This window comes from Formica exsecta, unplaced genomic scaffold (genome assembly GCF_003651465.1).
Source record: "Formica exsecta isolate Colony F162 unplaced genomic scaffold, ASM365146v1 scaffold153, whole genome shotgun sequence".
NCBI lineage: Eukaryota > Metazoa > Arthropoda > Insecta > Hymenoptera > Formicidae > Formica > Formica exsecta.
The window spans coordinates 95,742-110,021 of NW_021848854.1; the positions used below are offsets into that span (position 1 = coordinate 95,742).

The window sequence follows — 14,280 nt, forward strand, 5'->3', positions numbered from 1 at the left end:
TTAATCGTATCTTTGCGGAATAAATTAACGATTAATTGTCAATATATTTATCTTTGACTGCGGATTCACATTGCTACAATACAAAACTCCGCCACGCGCAACTTTCGCATTGGCCGCGTCGATAATCGTATTTTTAAGGGAAATCCTTAAATTTTTATTCCATCGTGGAATTTTGTCTGTTCGCGTATGTATATATCCTGAGAGAATATATCCGATATTTTTTTTTTTTTCTAACGAACACACGACATAGGGGCAGATAAGAAACGTTCAATGTGTTGATGAAGGGCGCATTTTCGGACGCGGTTACATGCGAAAGTTTGACAAGTTATATCCGTCAAATGGGATAAACACAAATACGAGATAGAACATGTACTTCGTACACTTAGCACCGCGATATGGAACCACATATCAAAGTAACACAATAAATTACATTATTGTAATAGAAATACAGAAGAAATAGGAATTAACAGAGTGCGTCGAGAGTTCAATACGCTTAGACGTCAGCAATATGCGATTTGATTCGAAATCTTAGAGGGAAAAATTTTTTTAAGAAGGTATACAGTAATTATTTCCGTGATTATTAAACGATGGTGGTATTGTAAGACACCGAGAAGATCGTGAAAAAACATACGCATCGAATAGGTGGATTTACGCACAAGGAAGAGATTAGTTTCTCTATCGTAGAACATCTAAAGGTGTTTCTGCGTTACATCTACGAGAAAAAACATTGGGTACTGACTCGAAATTTGTGTAATATTCTAATTACGCGCATTTTCCTCCGCGATTAACTTTCATGATTCACATTGGATCTTGAGTCGCGTAACACACAAAACGATTTGCAAGACAATCAATAGAACACAAAATATAATAAAGCGAGGTCTAATCATTGGCTCCCGATGAACTTGAAAAATTGAAACGAAAGAATTAATTTTGGAAAATGATATATAGGGTGTTCCCGGATTAAATGGCCAAACTTGAAATATGAATGTATAAAATGTCAAAACAAAAAAAGATTTTCCTCTGGAAATCACAAAAGCTTCGTTCCAGAGATATTAATTTCTTAAGTTACAACTATAGGAATAAATAATGTCGAAATAATCTAGGTTTATTCTCTTTATTGTTTTAAAGTGATCAAAATTTAATTATTAAATGTTTTGTTTAAAATGATGGCCTCCAGGCCAGAGACAAGCGTTGCACTTATCAATGAGAGAACGAGTGGCTGATTGATATTGTGCGTCTGTAATTTTTTTGCACGCTTGTACTATCTTCCGTTTTTATGATTGAAGGTCATTAACAGGCACTTCATACACTTTTTGCTTGAGAGCACCCCATACAAAAAAATCTAAAATCTTGTTAATCGGTGTTAAATCTGGTGAATGACATTATTCATTCCTATAGTTCTGTAATTTAAAAAGTCAATATCTCTTGAACGAAGTGTTTGCGAGCATATTTCCAGAGGAAAATTATTTTTGTTTTGAGATCCTAAATTCATATTTGACCATTTAACTCGGGAGCATCCTGTATAATATAAAACAAGGCAAAAGACACGCGCGCGCGATTTGTAATTCAATAAAATAAAATATAATTTTTAGAAATATTTGGATAGCTCGATGCGTAAACGAAAAAAAGTTTTAATAGCGTGTTAAAAAATTTGTTTACGTAAGTCGATTAAATTCAGCATATAATCAACATAAATTGTACACGAGATTAAAGTCATCTCATCATAATCGTTATAATTATTCCTAACATTTCATCGCAAATGCGAAATATATTTTTGCACATACATTCAAGTTTTTAGATTCTTTTGAAAAAGTGAACAGTTGCAATTGATTCGCGAGCTACGCGTCTCTGGCAAACATTATCGAAGTAGACACTAGAACATGTGTTGGCAAGAAGGTGCAGAGAAAGTTTTAAGGCATACGTTCTTTTTGAAGATCGGCGATATTTGATAGAAATAGCGCTATATAGAATCTTGCTGATAAAACTTTGATATATAAGCGATTAACTCGCAATATCTCATTGATTATCCTCTAGGGAAGAAACTCTCTATAAGTGTAGTCACAAGAACGCGCTACGATCTTTAGGCAAGAGAGAAATCATAGAGTATGTAGATAGATTAGAATACTGGGATTATAATAAGAGAACGCGGTAGAGTTAAATTTCGAGAAAACTTACGTCTCTTTCATATTCGATATACGTTACTGCATCATCCTCAAATATATCTCTGTCATAGATCGATAATAACATGTGTGAGAAACTATTTTAACGATTTCGTATTCTATATAGGTCTATATGTATATGTATGTATATATGTATAACTCTTAATTTTTCGTATGGCTTAGTTTAGGAATCACGACAGCAAATGTCATCGATATCTGTCTCGCTTTAACGAACGTAATCGAATCCTCTTTTCTCTCTCGCGCGTTTTATATATATATTTGTTCTTAAAATCTTTTTCTTTGTGCGTCTCATATGCGCGTGTAACTGTCCGTAAAACGACGAATTATCGCATTAACTTCTTAAAACGACAGCGAAGAAGGGATCGCTTCAATGGGGAGAGACTGAGAGATCAGAAAAGAAAAAGGAGATTCGCATTTGGTTTTTACGCTTCGGTGCATTGTGTATTCTTTTCGTGTGTGTGTGTGTGTGTGTGTGTGTACAGACAAGTTCTCCGAGAGAACAGAGGTTGCACAGGCATTAATTTTATTTTAAGCATGATCGAGACCCAGGTTCAATCAGAAATAGAACTACGTCACGAACGCGTTATCACAATCTTCTTTCTTTTACTTATAAAAAATGTGTATGTCGATATGAACGAAGAATATACATGTCGTAGCCAGATTACATAATCCGTCGTTTTATAAAACGTCTAGACACTTTGATAAAGTGTGGCCACATTTTCAAATCATGGTTGAAAATGAAATATTTTACAATGTGGCTAAGAATTTTAATCTTTTTATAAAATGCTAACAAATGACCCATCACATTGTCAAACGCAATGATTTGTACATCGTTTTAGATTCTGGCTGGTTCATTTCAGTCAATTTATGAACGGCGCGTTTTTACCGATCTTACTTTATGTTACATTTGATAAAATAGTCATAATAAATGTTTTTTTAATTTTTTTCACGCTTATATTTCTTTTTATTATTTGTTTTCAAACATTATTTTCAAGAATTTTATTTATGTTACTTTTATAAAATCTTGTAATAAATACAACAAAAGTATTCATAAATACAATAAGTAATAAATACAAGTGCTCATACAAACTTTTTCTCATTTAGAAATATATATAATTACTTATTAATATTATAACATAATCTATTAATCTTCCATAAATGGCTATTCTACAAAGACAGTTCATAAAATGACTAAAATAAACCAGCCAGAATCTAAAACGATGTATAAATCGTTGCGTTTGACAATGTGGCGGGTTGCTTGTTAGCATTTTATAAAAAGATTAAAATTCCTAACCAGATTGTAAAATATTTCATTTTCAACTATGATTTGAGAATATGGCCGCACTTTATAAAATGCCTATACGTTTTATAAAACGACGGATTATGTAATCTGGCTACGACATATATATATATATACCGTTACAAGAACAAAAATTTTAAATGGCAATACACATTTCTCGCGACGATATCCTTGCATAATACGCGCAGCTGAAGCCCGATCAAAAAGCACGTTTTCGATGATTATTTTCTCCGTAAACGAGTTGCCTAAGATATATCATCTGTTAAGATTTCTTGTTTGTTTACATTACTTATACATAATATATATATCGCATTCTTATTTTTTAATATCGGAAAATACTGCGGTGCTATTCCTTTTTCGACCTGAATAATTGAACATAATTATGTAAGAAGGAACTAAAATACATTGCTTAGCTAATTAATAATTAATAGTAATAACTTATATAAACTTTAGATGAATGTGCTAACGATACAATTTTACATTTGCGATATATTACGAAGTGAATTTCGTATGTGTAACGCGTTTTTCTCAGATTTTTAAATAATGTTATATATATAATTAATTACGTAAAAACAAAATTTGAACTCCGTCCCCTTTTTGCATCGATAATCTAGTCCCTTCTTATAATTAATCCAAAAGAGCAATTTCTCGATCATGCGGAAGTGTTGAAAGAATATACTTCGAACATCCGTTTGTACGCGTACTATTTCAACACAAACTAAAATTATAAGAGACATCCTAATCTTCTAAGCATTAGTTAGACGTCTTAGAAGTTTCATCGAAATATCTAAATGTCTACATCGAAATGTCTACGTTTTCTTCGATATTGTTTAGATATAGTTCTTAGTTAATTATCGATCGAGATAAAGAGATAGTTTTAGATAATTAATTGACGAATCCATCCATTAACTTTAGTAAGTAAAAACTATTCTCTAAATATATTCTTTTTCAAGAATCTTTTAAGCGTCTTTTTACGTATCTCTAAATGTCTTTTCAGCTTTAGTGTTATTTGAATCTAATAGACGAAAGTATATACGACTCGCGTTAAAATAAATCATTTAGCATAGTGAGCAAATGTTGTCTTTTGATAGATGTTTTGACAGTTGCGACTCAACTATACTCCGTCCAAAGAGAGAATGATCTCGGTCCGGACGAAAACTCGTCCGTTTCGCGCAGGTCTCCACTCACAGAAGCCGTATCTACGTATACGGTATTGAGTATTTCGCCATGTTCTCCCCACTTTGCCCGCTTATGCGTGGACCGAGGTCATTCTCTCTTTGGATGGAGTATACACGCGCTCACGCAGCAGAGAAGATGTAGATTTAATACCTTGTTTTAGTTTTATCTCGTGAGTGCTTGCGCATGGAACGTAATCTTATTGCTTTAAATTAAAGAAATATATGATATGCATTTTTGAAATATGCTTTGAAATGTATATTTATATATTTATTAGAATTGCAGTTGAAGATGGAAATAAAAAAATTTCATGAATAAGTATTTTTCATATAAGACAACAGATTATCTCATCATGCGAACATTCATTAGTGGATACAATATTAATTATATGATAAATGTGCAAGCACACCCTCCTCCGCATTTCACGATATCTTTCAATTTCCGATTTATTGCAATTTATGCGTCTCTTACGTTTCGTGTGATTTTTTATAAAAATATCTCCCTCTCTGATTAATCAATAAATATTACTATTCCGTTTTCTTAAACAATGTAGCGTCGATTGCGAAATAATTTACGTTGTATTATTACGTAATATTGTATATAATGTAATCATGATCATAATAAACATAGACGTGTCTCTCGCAATTTTTGTGGCTATTTAATATCATATCATAATTTCATATCATTTATTATTTTATGGCGAGATTGTGAAATTATTATACAAAGCTGTAGACGTATCTATATCGTTGAGAGAAAAAATGTAAATTGTAAAATGCGACAACGTGTGTATTTTTATTTTTTTATTTATTTTTTTTTTTTACTAATAATGATGCGCTGCAAAATTCACACGTGGGTATATGTCAGTGTTCTTATCGACGTTACACTGCGTCAGAGTAACTTATAATGATGTGAAAAGATAGGTATATATATATATATATATACATAGGCGTGATTATACAACTTTTACATTAAATTAATAAATGAGTTAAACTAAATCGATATAATCGAATATAATTTCTTTCAGTAATATCGATTTTGTATTCAAAGGAGAAAAGAACAATTGAAACCAAGGTGAAATTTCAAAGAGACGCGTACAAACCGATGCGATTGTAAGCTAATTTTGGGAAGTAATGAAATAGTATTCGAACGAATAACTTTTCTGTAGCAGAAATTTTTAATAACTCTCTTAGAATTTTGATAGTTTTCACATGCTTATGTATTATGAATCGCGATAGCCTTATTATCGCTCATGTTCTGTCAAATCTCAACACAACTTTGATATTATTTAGCTTATGTTCGTCATTATATGAAATATCGAATCCACTGTGAAATATCTAGCTGTATGATATCGAATGCATTTCATGCCGTTTTAAAATCAAGCCACTTCCAAAATCTTCTCTTCCGAGTCGTGCAAATTTATTCGGGATATTTTCTCGTGTTGCTTTCTTAATTTGTTCCAAGGTACAATTAACTGCGTCTCGCGCTGGTATGACTGCCATCTAACGTAACGTGTTGGCAGTCCTATGTTATATGTTATAATATAAATCTCATCTTCAATGAACGCAACTATTTTTTCTTTTTATTGTAAATCCAAAGCTTTCGTCATTCTTTTTCTGACATCTTGTTATAGAATAAAATCTTTCCACTTAAGATAATCAGAAAAATTCACAAGAGTAACTTTAGAGAATCTTAACGTGTATTATATATTTATATATATTTTAACACTAATGAGGTTATTTATTTGTTTATACAATGACTATATACTGAAAGTTTAGAGATATCATTAAATAGTCTTTATCCTTAAATATTAATGAGCACAGGATGAATAGATGTACATCTTAGAAAGTACAATAGCGATATATTATAATAAAGATTTGTGTGTGTGTGTGTGTGTGTGTATGTGTATGTATGTATGTATGTGTGTGTATCTATATATATATAATATTTGTATATTTTTATCTCTCTCTGTGTATGTAACGCGTTTTTGCAAAATACAATACTGCCTTGCGTAATGTCTCCGATAATAAAATCAAAATTCTCTTCTAGCATTCGTTATACGCCGCCGTAACATTTTAACATTGCATTATCGGACCGGATGTCTGATTGGGAGACAGCCTAGCGCAACGAAAGTGTTCTCCCAAAATGGTGTCGATCACGAAAAAGCAATCGCGCGCCGAATACGTTTGTAAAAGGTAAGGGAGGGAAGGAAGGTGAGGAAGAAGGAAATGCGATGAAAGAAAAAGCTCTCACCAAAGAAAGGCAAACTGAAAATAATATAAGAAGATCCATCCTCTCCCGACAGACAACTAATAAGTCATCGATCGGAAATCACTCTCCATCGTACATCGAAAAATATCGTTTATGTGCGCGCTCGTGTTTACTTCGTAATCCATTATATTCGAGTGCCCGATCGTGCAACAGCTAGAGAACCGTCTTAAGCCATAAAACGTCGAACTCTGCTGCTGCTGCGTGTATATTCGCGTAGGCGAAGATTGCGATCTTTTGCCGCTCTCTATTTTCATCAATAATCTATAATGTAGGTGTGTATTTATGTATATATAATTATCGCGATCAATCGATCGATACTTATCGGACGATGGGGCGATAAGGCTCGCACCTCGAGCCGTCTCTTTATCGCGTTCGCTTCTTTATATACGGGGCACGCGCGTACGCAGAATGGATATACATATACGCATACTTCTTACACGCTCACACAGGACGCACGCATTCACAAAAATAAATCTCTAAATACGGCACGCGTGCGCGCGTGAAGATTCCTCTTCTTTATCCGTCGGTCGCTCGGCGAAGCGCAATTCCTTCGCTAAAGCTGAGGACCAGTCGCTCTGATCGGCAAGGATGCGTTTCATTTCCCTTAGCGAGATTGGAAAGAGGCGAAAACCTTTATGCTCTATCCGACTACAATTATGTTCATCCTACCGTAACGACAAAGGTCACTAGAAATGGTAAAATGACGACGAGATGAATATAACAGTAATGTTAAAGGACAAACTCTCCACGATTCGATCGGATAGCTCTGCGAGATCTCGATCGCCAGGACGTTGTATAAGCGAATCGAAACTTCGCAGCAATAGGATTATAAACTAGTCGCTTCTTTCTACGGATACGTCGAATCGAAAGTATTTTCTTCGCAGCACTTTCGACGTATCCGTGGTATGACAGTCATTTCTTCCTTGTGCTAGATCAAGCTCTAAATCGGTTTCTAAGCATGTTGTGTGTGTGTGTGTGTGTGTATGTGTTTAACTAGCAAGCGCGTCTTACTAGCGCGCGATTTCGATTTCGCAGTGACCTTTGCCTGGGATCTCTAATCACTATATTTCGTTGCTAGCGCGCAGTAAGACGCCACGCGAGTGTGAGAGTCTTTTCCGTTAACGGGTCAGTCCGTAATAATGAGACGAGACACTCGGGGAGAGGGGGAATTCGTTGAGGGCGGGAGATACGATACCGTGTGTCATCGAAGGGATGGATGTCTGTCCGCGTCTTCGGTATTAAATACCAACGCGGCAATGCGTAAGGACGACAACGACCGCTAGCCGGAAGCCGCAAGCTTCCTGGCGTTCGCGCGAGACGACTCGCAGTGACACGCAGTCCGAAGATACGTCGATGCGTGGATGCGATCCCGTTATAAGGGTACTCTGCTGATGACGCGCGACACGTTCGATCGCTTTTCTTCAGGTTCAGAGAACGATCCCTGAAGAAACTCGAACGTCATCGCTCGTCGGAGAGTTTCGTTTTTCATGCACGCGCGCTACCGATAATCGCGGATATTTTACGAACACAGAGTATTTTAGAATTTCGCTAATCGCGTCTTGCGTTGCATCTCGAACGGCCGGTACAGCCGGCGAAATTCGTCGGCGATGGCATCGACGCAACATCGGATCAGAGTGGATCGAGCGACGCGGACCGGCTTCCCTCCTCTCGCATTGCGGGCGTTTCTCAGGATGGCTCCGCGGATCGTTGGTCGTGCCCTAGCGCGGCACATACGACCCGAAAAGGCGTAACAAGCTTCTCGCTAAACCGATCCGTTTGAACGAAACGGAGCGACTGGACTAGTCTTGTAGACTAGCTTGCGGTATGCGCAAGCGCCATGGGCCCAGTGACCCTGGACCTCTCGGATACCGGCCCAATTTATAGAAGCCCTTATTAGCACGCACCTGTGCTCACGCATAACGCGCGTGATCGTAGAATATCCGCCAGAGAAACCACCAAGACAATATCTTCGAGTAATGGAGACAAGACATTTTCGAACTTATTATCATCATCATCGGTATAAGAAGAGAACAATTTGAATGATTTCAAATGTCAAATAAAATACTCGCGAAAATTTCACAACACGGATGGTTTCTAATAATCAAATAATAAATACTAATTTACTACTATCGTTACTATATTAAAAGATATCATTAATTGTTTTAACTGTTAATCACAAAACGAAGGAACTTTCATTTTTTTCTCTATTATCGTCCGTGTCGAATGTAATTTATTATACCTAGTATAACAATTATCAGATTAAAATTTTTAAAAATAAATCAAACATATGAAGATAATGTTTCGGCAAGTTTCTCGATACACCAATAAATTCTGAGGACAAGTTTCTACGATCGTGCCGCTTCTGCTTGGGATATCAATTGGGCCGGGCTCCGATTCGGGTATGCAGATGGCATATCGGTATTTGTCTGTATTGGCCCAGGGCCTCACTGAGCTTGTGCACTAGGATCGCACTGCAACAGTCGCACAATAGATGGGTCGCTCTTCGCACCCTCTATAAATTCGTCAAGCGATAGCTTGCCGTCTTTGTTCTTATCCATTTGTCGGAATATCTTATCAGTTCGTTTCTCCGGCGTCGACTCGTCTTCCGGCATCTTCATCACGGAACCCACCATCTTATAGATCGCCTGAAATCAATGTTACAATAAAATAGAAGAGAGTTAAGAATAGAGTAGAGTTTATATATATATTGCGCATGTCGAAGAATATTAGTCGTCTCAGAATTATGCATAAAATAATTTACAACATTAACATTTAAGAAAAAAATTCTAACACCATACGTTAACTGATGATTGACAATCAATAATATTTTATAATAACAGATTGAAAAAAAAAAAACACTAAAAAATGCAATCACGTTAACTGTAATGTACAATTTGTTATAAACTATAAATTGTATTATGCGTAAATGTCACACCAAATATCTTCAATTGCGTACTGTAAAGTTAATTTTTTTCTTTATAGAAATTAAATATGGAAGTCCAATCCTTTTTTTCAAAATCAAATACATATATACAGGGTGAGTCATTTTAATCAACGCACGCAAATATCTCGTAAAGTAAGCAAGATGGAAAAAAATGTTTTATACAAAAGTTGTAGGGTTCAGAGGGGGACACATGATGAAAATATGAACTTGACCTTGAGTGACCTTTTCAAGGCCAAGTCAATGTGATCAATATTTTCTTAAATGGAACCCCCCATTTTTTATTGCATATTCTTGTAGCTTATCTCGAGAAAAAATACTTTATTATAGTGTTTTGAAAAGCTTTCGAGATAAGCTACAAGAATATGCAATACAAAATTGGGGGTTCCATTTAAGAAAATATCGATCACATTGACTTGGCCTTGAAAAGGTCACTCAAGGTCAAGTCCATGTTTTCATCATGTGTCCCCTTTTGAACCCTACAACTTTTATATAAAACATTTTTTTCCATCTTGCTTACTTTATGAGATATTTGCGTGCGTTGATTAAAATGACTCACCCTGTATATTCCTATAGTTCTGTAACTTAAGAAGTCAATATCTCTCGAATAAAACGTTTGCAAGCATACTTTCAAAAGAAAATTATTTTGGTTTTAAGGTCCTAAATACATATTTCAAGTTTGGCCATTTAACCCGAGAGCATTCTGTATATATATCATCTTTTTCTTAATTATATATATTGCAGATTGTGTGACAAACATAGAAATCTGGAGACAGAATCGAAAATCGTAATATTTTTGAATAAAGCAGATGCAACGATATAGTTGATTATACATGTATTGAGCTCGTGAAAAGTAAAATTATATTATATTATAGATTGTTAAAATATATTCTTCACAGCCTCTTTTATTTTGGCACGTACCGTTACGATCTCGAGCATCTCTTGTCGCGAGATGTAACCGTTGCCATCCAGGTCATACATGCTGAAGGCCCACTTTAACTTCTGCTCCAACTTGCCGCGAGACGTTACGCTGAGGGCGCAGAGAAATTCCCGAAAATCGATCGTGCCATCGCCGTTCGCGTCGAACGTTCTGAATACATGCTCCGCGAACTAGGAAGAGAGAGAGAGAGAGAAAGGAAATCGTAATAAATTTTAAAGAAAAAGAAAACCTGAATAACTTCGCGAGATCGCGATAGCACGCAATATGTAAATAACTATATCAATCACATGCGGCGTCTATACACATGGTATATTTTTATCGCGCAAGATTTTTCCATTTACCTTTGACGCGTCGCCATAAGGAAAGAAGTTCCCGTATATTTTCTTGAATTCCTCCACGCTGAGGTGGCCGCTGGGACAGTCTTTTAAGAATCCTTTGTACCACTCCTGAATCTCAGCATCTTGAAAAGGAAAAGCGGTAAAATATTATCTATACCCAGTTTTGTTAACAGTACTCACACATTTCCGGATAAGTCGGTGAGCTAAATATTTTTTGACAATACGATAAGAGTTCATTACTATTTATTATCACTTTCTCTCGAAACAAAAACTTCATTATTATTCTAAATTTTATATGCATACTATAGATAAGATAAATATTGAATATAGCACAAGGAAAATATTAAGTCCATTAATTGCCCGTATAAAGAGGCGCACCTGAGAATTCAGTATTCTGTTTGAGGTCCTCCAGCACTTCCGGCTTTAACTTGCTGTTTTGCTTCCCCATGGCTGTTTAAAGTCCTTCCCTTCCAGAATCCCTGATTTTCCGACGAATCCCGGGATCCAATTAGAAGATAATTAAGCGCTAACTAGACTACTATTCTAATAGTGCCGTTAAGCACAATACGCTTCGCGGCTGGTATTCTCCACCAGACACGCCTGAAAGAAAAAGAGACGTACGATATATAAACTTTCAATGGTCTTTTGCGATCAAGCTGACTGCGAGTGTAGCAGAAGACGATGGATGCTCGATAGGTCGTATCGTTTTTTTTTTCTTTTTCGCTCGCGATCGTTTCGAACGGGAACAATTATTATCGGGACCGCGCACTCGAGATCAATCGGCAATTAACGAGCGAAACAAATGGATGAGAACGCGACGTAGAAATATAGCCCGTCTAAAGAATCTACGACAAATTCTATAAACGACTTGAATGTCAAAGGTCACGTGGATATTAAAACCAACAACGACTAAAGACGAAGTAAAAAAGATTCCACGTAAATCGTAGATGCGCGTGCTGTCGAGAGCCCTTTGAGCTTTATTATCGTTCAACCTTTATGATCGGTGCCGTTAAATATCACAACCGTGATATATATGAGAACAATTGACGCTTCGCCTCAAAATTGTTTAATGTATCGTTGATAGACACGGTATTCCCCGAACGTTTAATTTTCATCGATCTTTCTCGGTGACAAATCCTCCATGGATTATACATTTCTCGACAAAGTGTATTTATCATATGCGAAAAAAGAAATAAAGGAAGTTTTCGAAGAATGCGATGAGTTTTATGAGTTTAAGGAGATTTAGTGACGAGGATAAGATGCATTCGCACGCATGCATACGCATTCACACAACTGCAACAGAAAAAAACATTTTCAGAGATTAATAACAAGAAAGAGAGGATTTCTCCCCTCTTTTTTTTTTGTGAAAACAACAATAGTAAAAAACGCAACGGCAGTAATAATAATACGTTTGGAGCGTAGTGTGCTTTATTATAATAATAATATTAGTAATGACGATAATGCGGGTTTCTCCCACGGTTCCTCGCCGTGCGAAGGACCCACATACAAAATATGAGTTAGTTTATTTTGATTGCTTAAACGGAATTAATTAATTAATTAATTATTTTACCACATAATAATAATACGTACGCAATATATACGTAAGTACTAGATCTCTTATTTAAAGTGTGTGTTCGCGTACAGATATCCATGTATATATGTGTGTGTATATATATATATATATATATATATATATATATACACACACGAGATACACATCGCGAGCAATATTTACTCGAGGAATGACGGTGCATAATCGTGATGCAATCTCGCGCGGCCGCACAGTTTACATGCGAACGGACAACAGTGTTCTTTCATCTCGTCGTCGTCGTCCTATTCGAGACGACGAGTCTCGAGAGGGATGCTCCGGTCTCGTCCCTCGAGGCATTTTCGGCAGCGGCGACGAGTCGCATCTCGGTTGAAAAATAGCCCGCTCTCTCTGTGTGCCCGACGCCGTAAGATAATGTTCCGGCGACATACATATTCACGTGAATAATATTTGCATGCGTCAAGCTCGCGGTTTGACGTTTGTTCTGACGCGTGTGTCGGCGCTCGACACGTGTACAACAGCGTCAGCTGTCAAACAACAATGCGCGCTGTCACTTTCGTCGCAACCGGGAATATCGGGATCATCGATTGTAAACGCGCGAACGATCGTCACGCATCGTGCATAAATTGTTCGTAATCACTTTGTTATCTCTTGTTTCGCATCGCGGCAGCGTCGCAGATCCATTTCGTGAGACTCGACAAATCGAGCTGGGTAATGTATGTATGACGGAGCGTCAAGAACTGTCGTGGGAAATTATACGCGATCGGACAGCGTGTGCTTCGTCGCGTGACTCTAGAGATTCGTGTATTTGTCAACTGAGAAGTTATACATTCTTATGAGGAGAACTTTTTATGAGACATTGTTTATCTCGCCGCCGCTCTGCAACTTGACAGATACATCTGTAAGCTTGTTGAATGTAATTTCGCTGGATGAAATTCTGTTTGTTACAATTACTCTTCTATTTACGCTGAAAGCTATTTTCTCGTTATAATTCGCGTGAAAACGTATCTCACGGTTGACAAATATATATCTGTCGTTTGTCTCCTCGTTGCATCAAACTTATCAAAATAGAAAGTCGTTGCAGCACGCATTAACATACTTGTCCGGTCATCAATCTGTCAAATTTTATAAGATGGACGCTATACAAGAAGCATCAGTTTCTCCGATCTTTCCCTTTTCTTTCATGAACATATGTATGTGTATATCGCGAAGAGAATCAGTTCCCTCAGGAACATTCCCTCGCGTCACAATAATTATGACACAATTCACTGATTTATAGCAGCGGAATATACCTACATTATTAACCCTTTCAGAATAAATCCTCATTCGAGTGAGATATGGTAATGTAGTTACATTAAATGAATAACTTGCCCAATTTCGAGCAAGGATAATTTTATAAAAGAAAAATTTATAAATATGGTAAATATACCGAAAAGAGGACCCAGCCCCTGACTTTGACCTTGACATATATTGTCAAGGTCATCGCCCTGAATAATTCCCAAAAAGTTTTAGCCGTCGCTCGTTGCTCATTAAAAAGTTATTAACAAACAAAAATTTGTAAACCCCGAAAAAATTCTAATTTAACTCA

General features: G+C 36.4%; 1 protein-coding gene across 1 annotated transcript in view; it reads right to left on the minus strand.

The window, feature by feature from the left end:
• Positions 1–5,463: 5,463 nt before the first annotated feature.
• LOC115232973 (neurocalcin homolog) overlaps positions 5,464–14,280 on the minus strand; it is a 236,845-nt gene continuing 228,028 nt past the window's right edge. The window contains exons 2-5 of the mRNA XM_029803158.1: positions 11,522–11,743; positions 11,147–11,265; positions 10,787–10,975; positions 5,464–9,569 (exon numbers count right to left, since the gene is read on the minus strand). Coding sequence (XP_029659018.1) covers positions 9,369–9,569; positions 10,787–10,975; positions 11,147–11,265; positions 11,522–11,591 — 579 coding nt within the window. The 5' untranslated portion in view covers positions 11,592–11,743 and the 3' untranslated portion in view covers positions 5,464–9,368. The remainder of the gene's footprint in view (positions 9,570–10,786; positions 10,976–11,146; positions 11,266–11,521; positions 11,744–14,280) is intronic.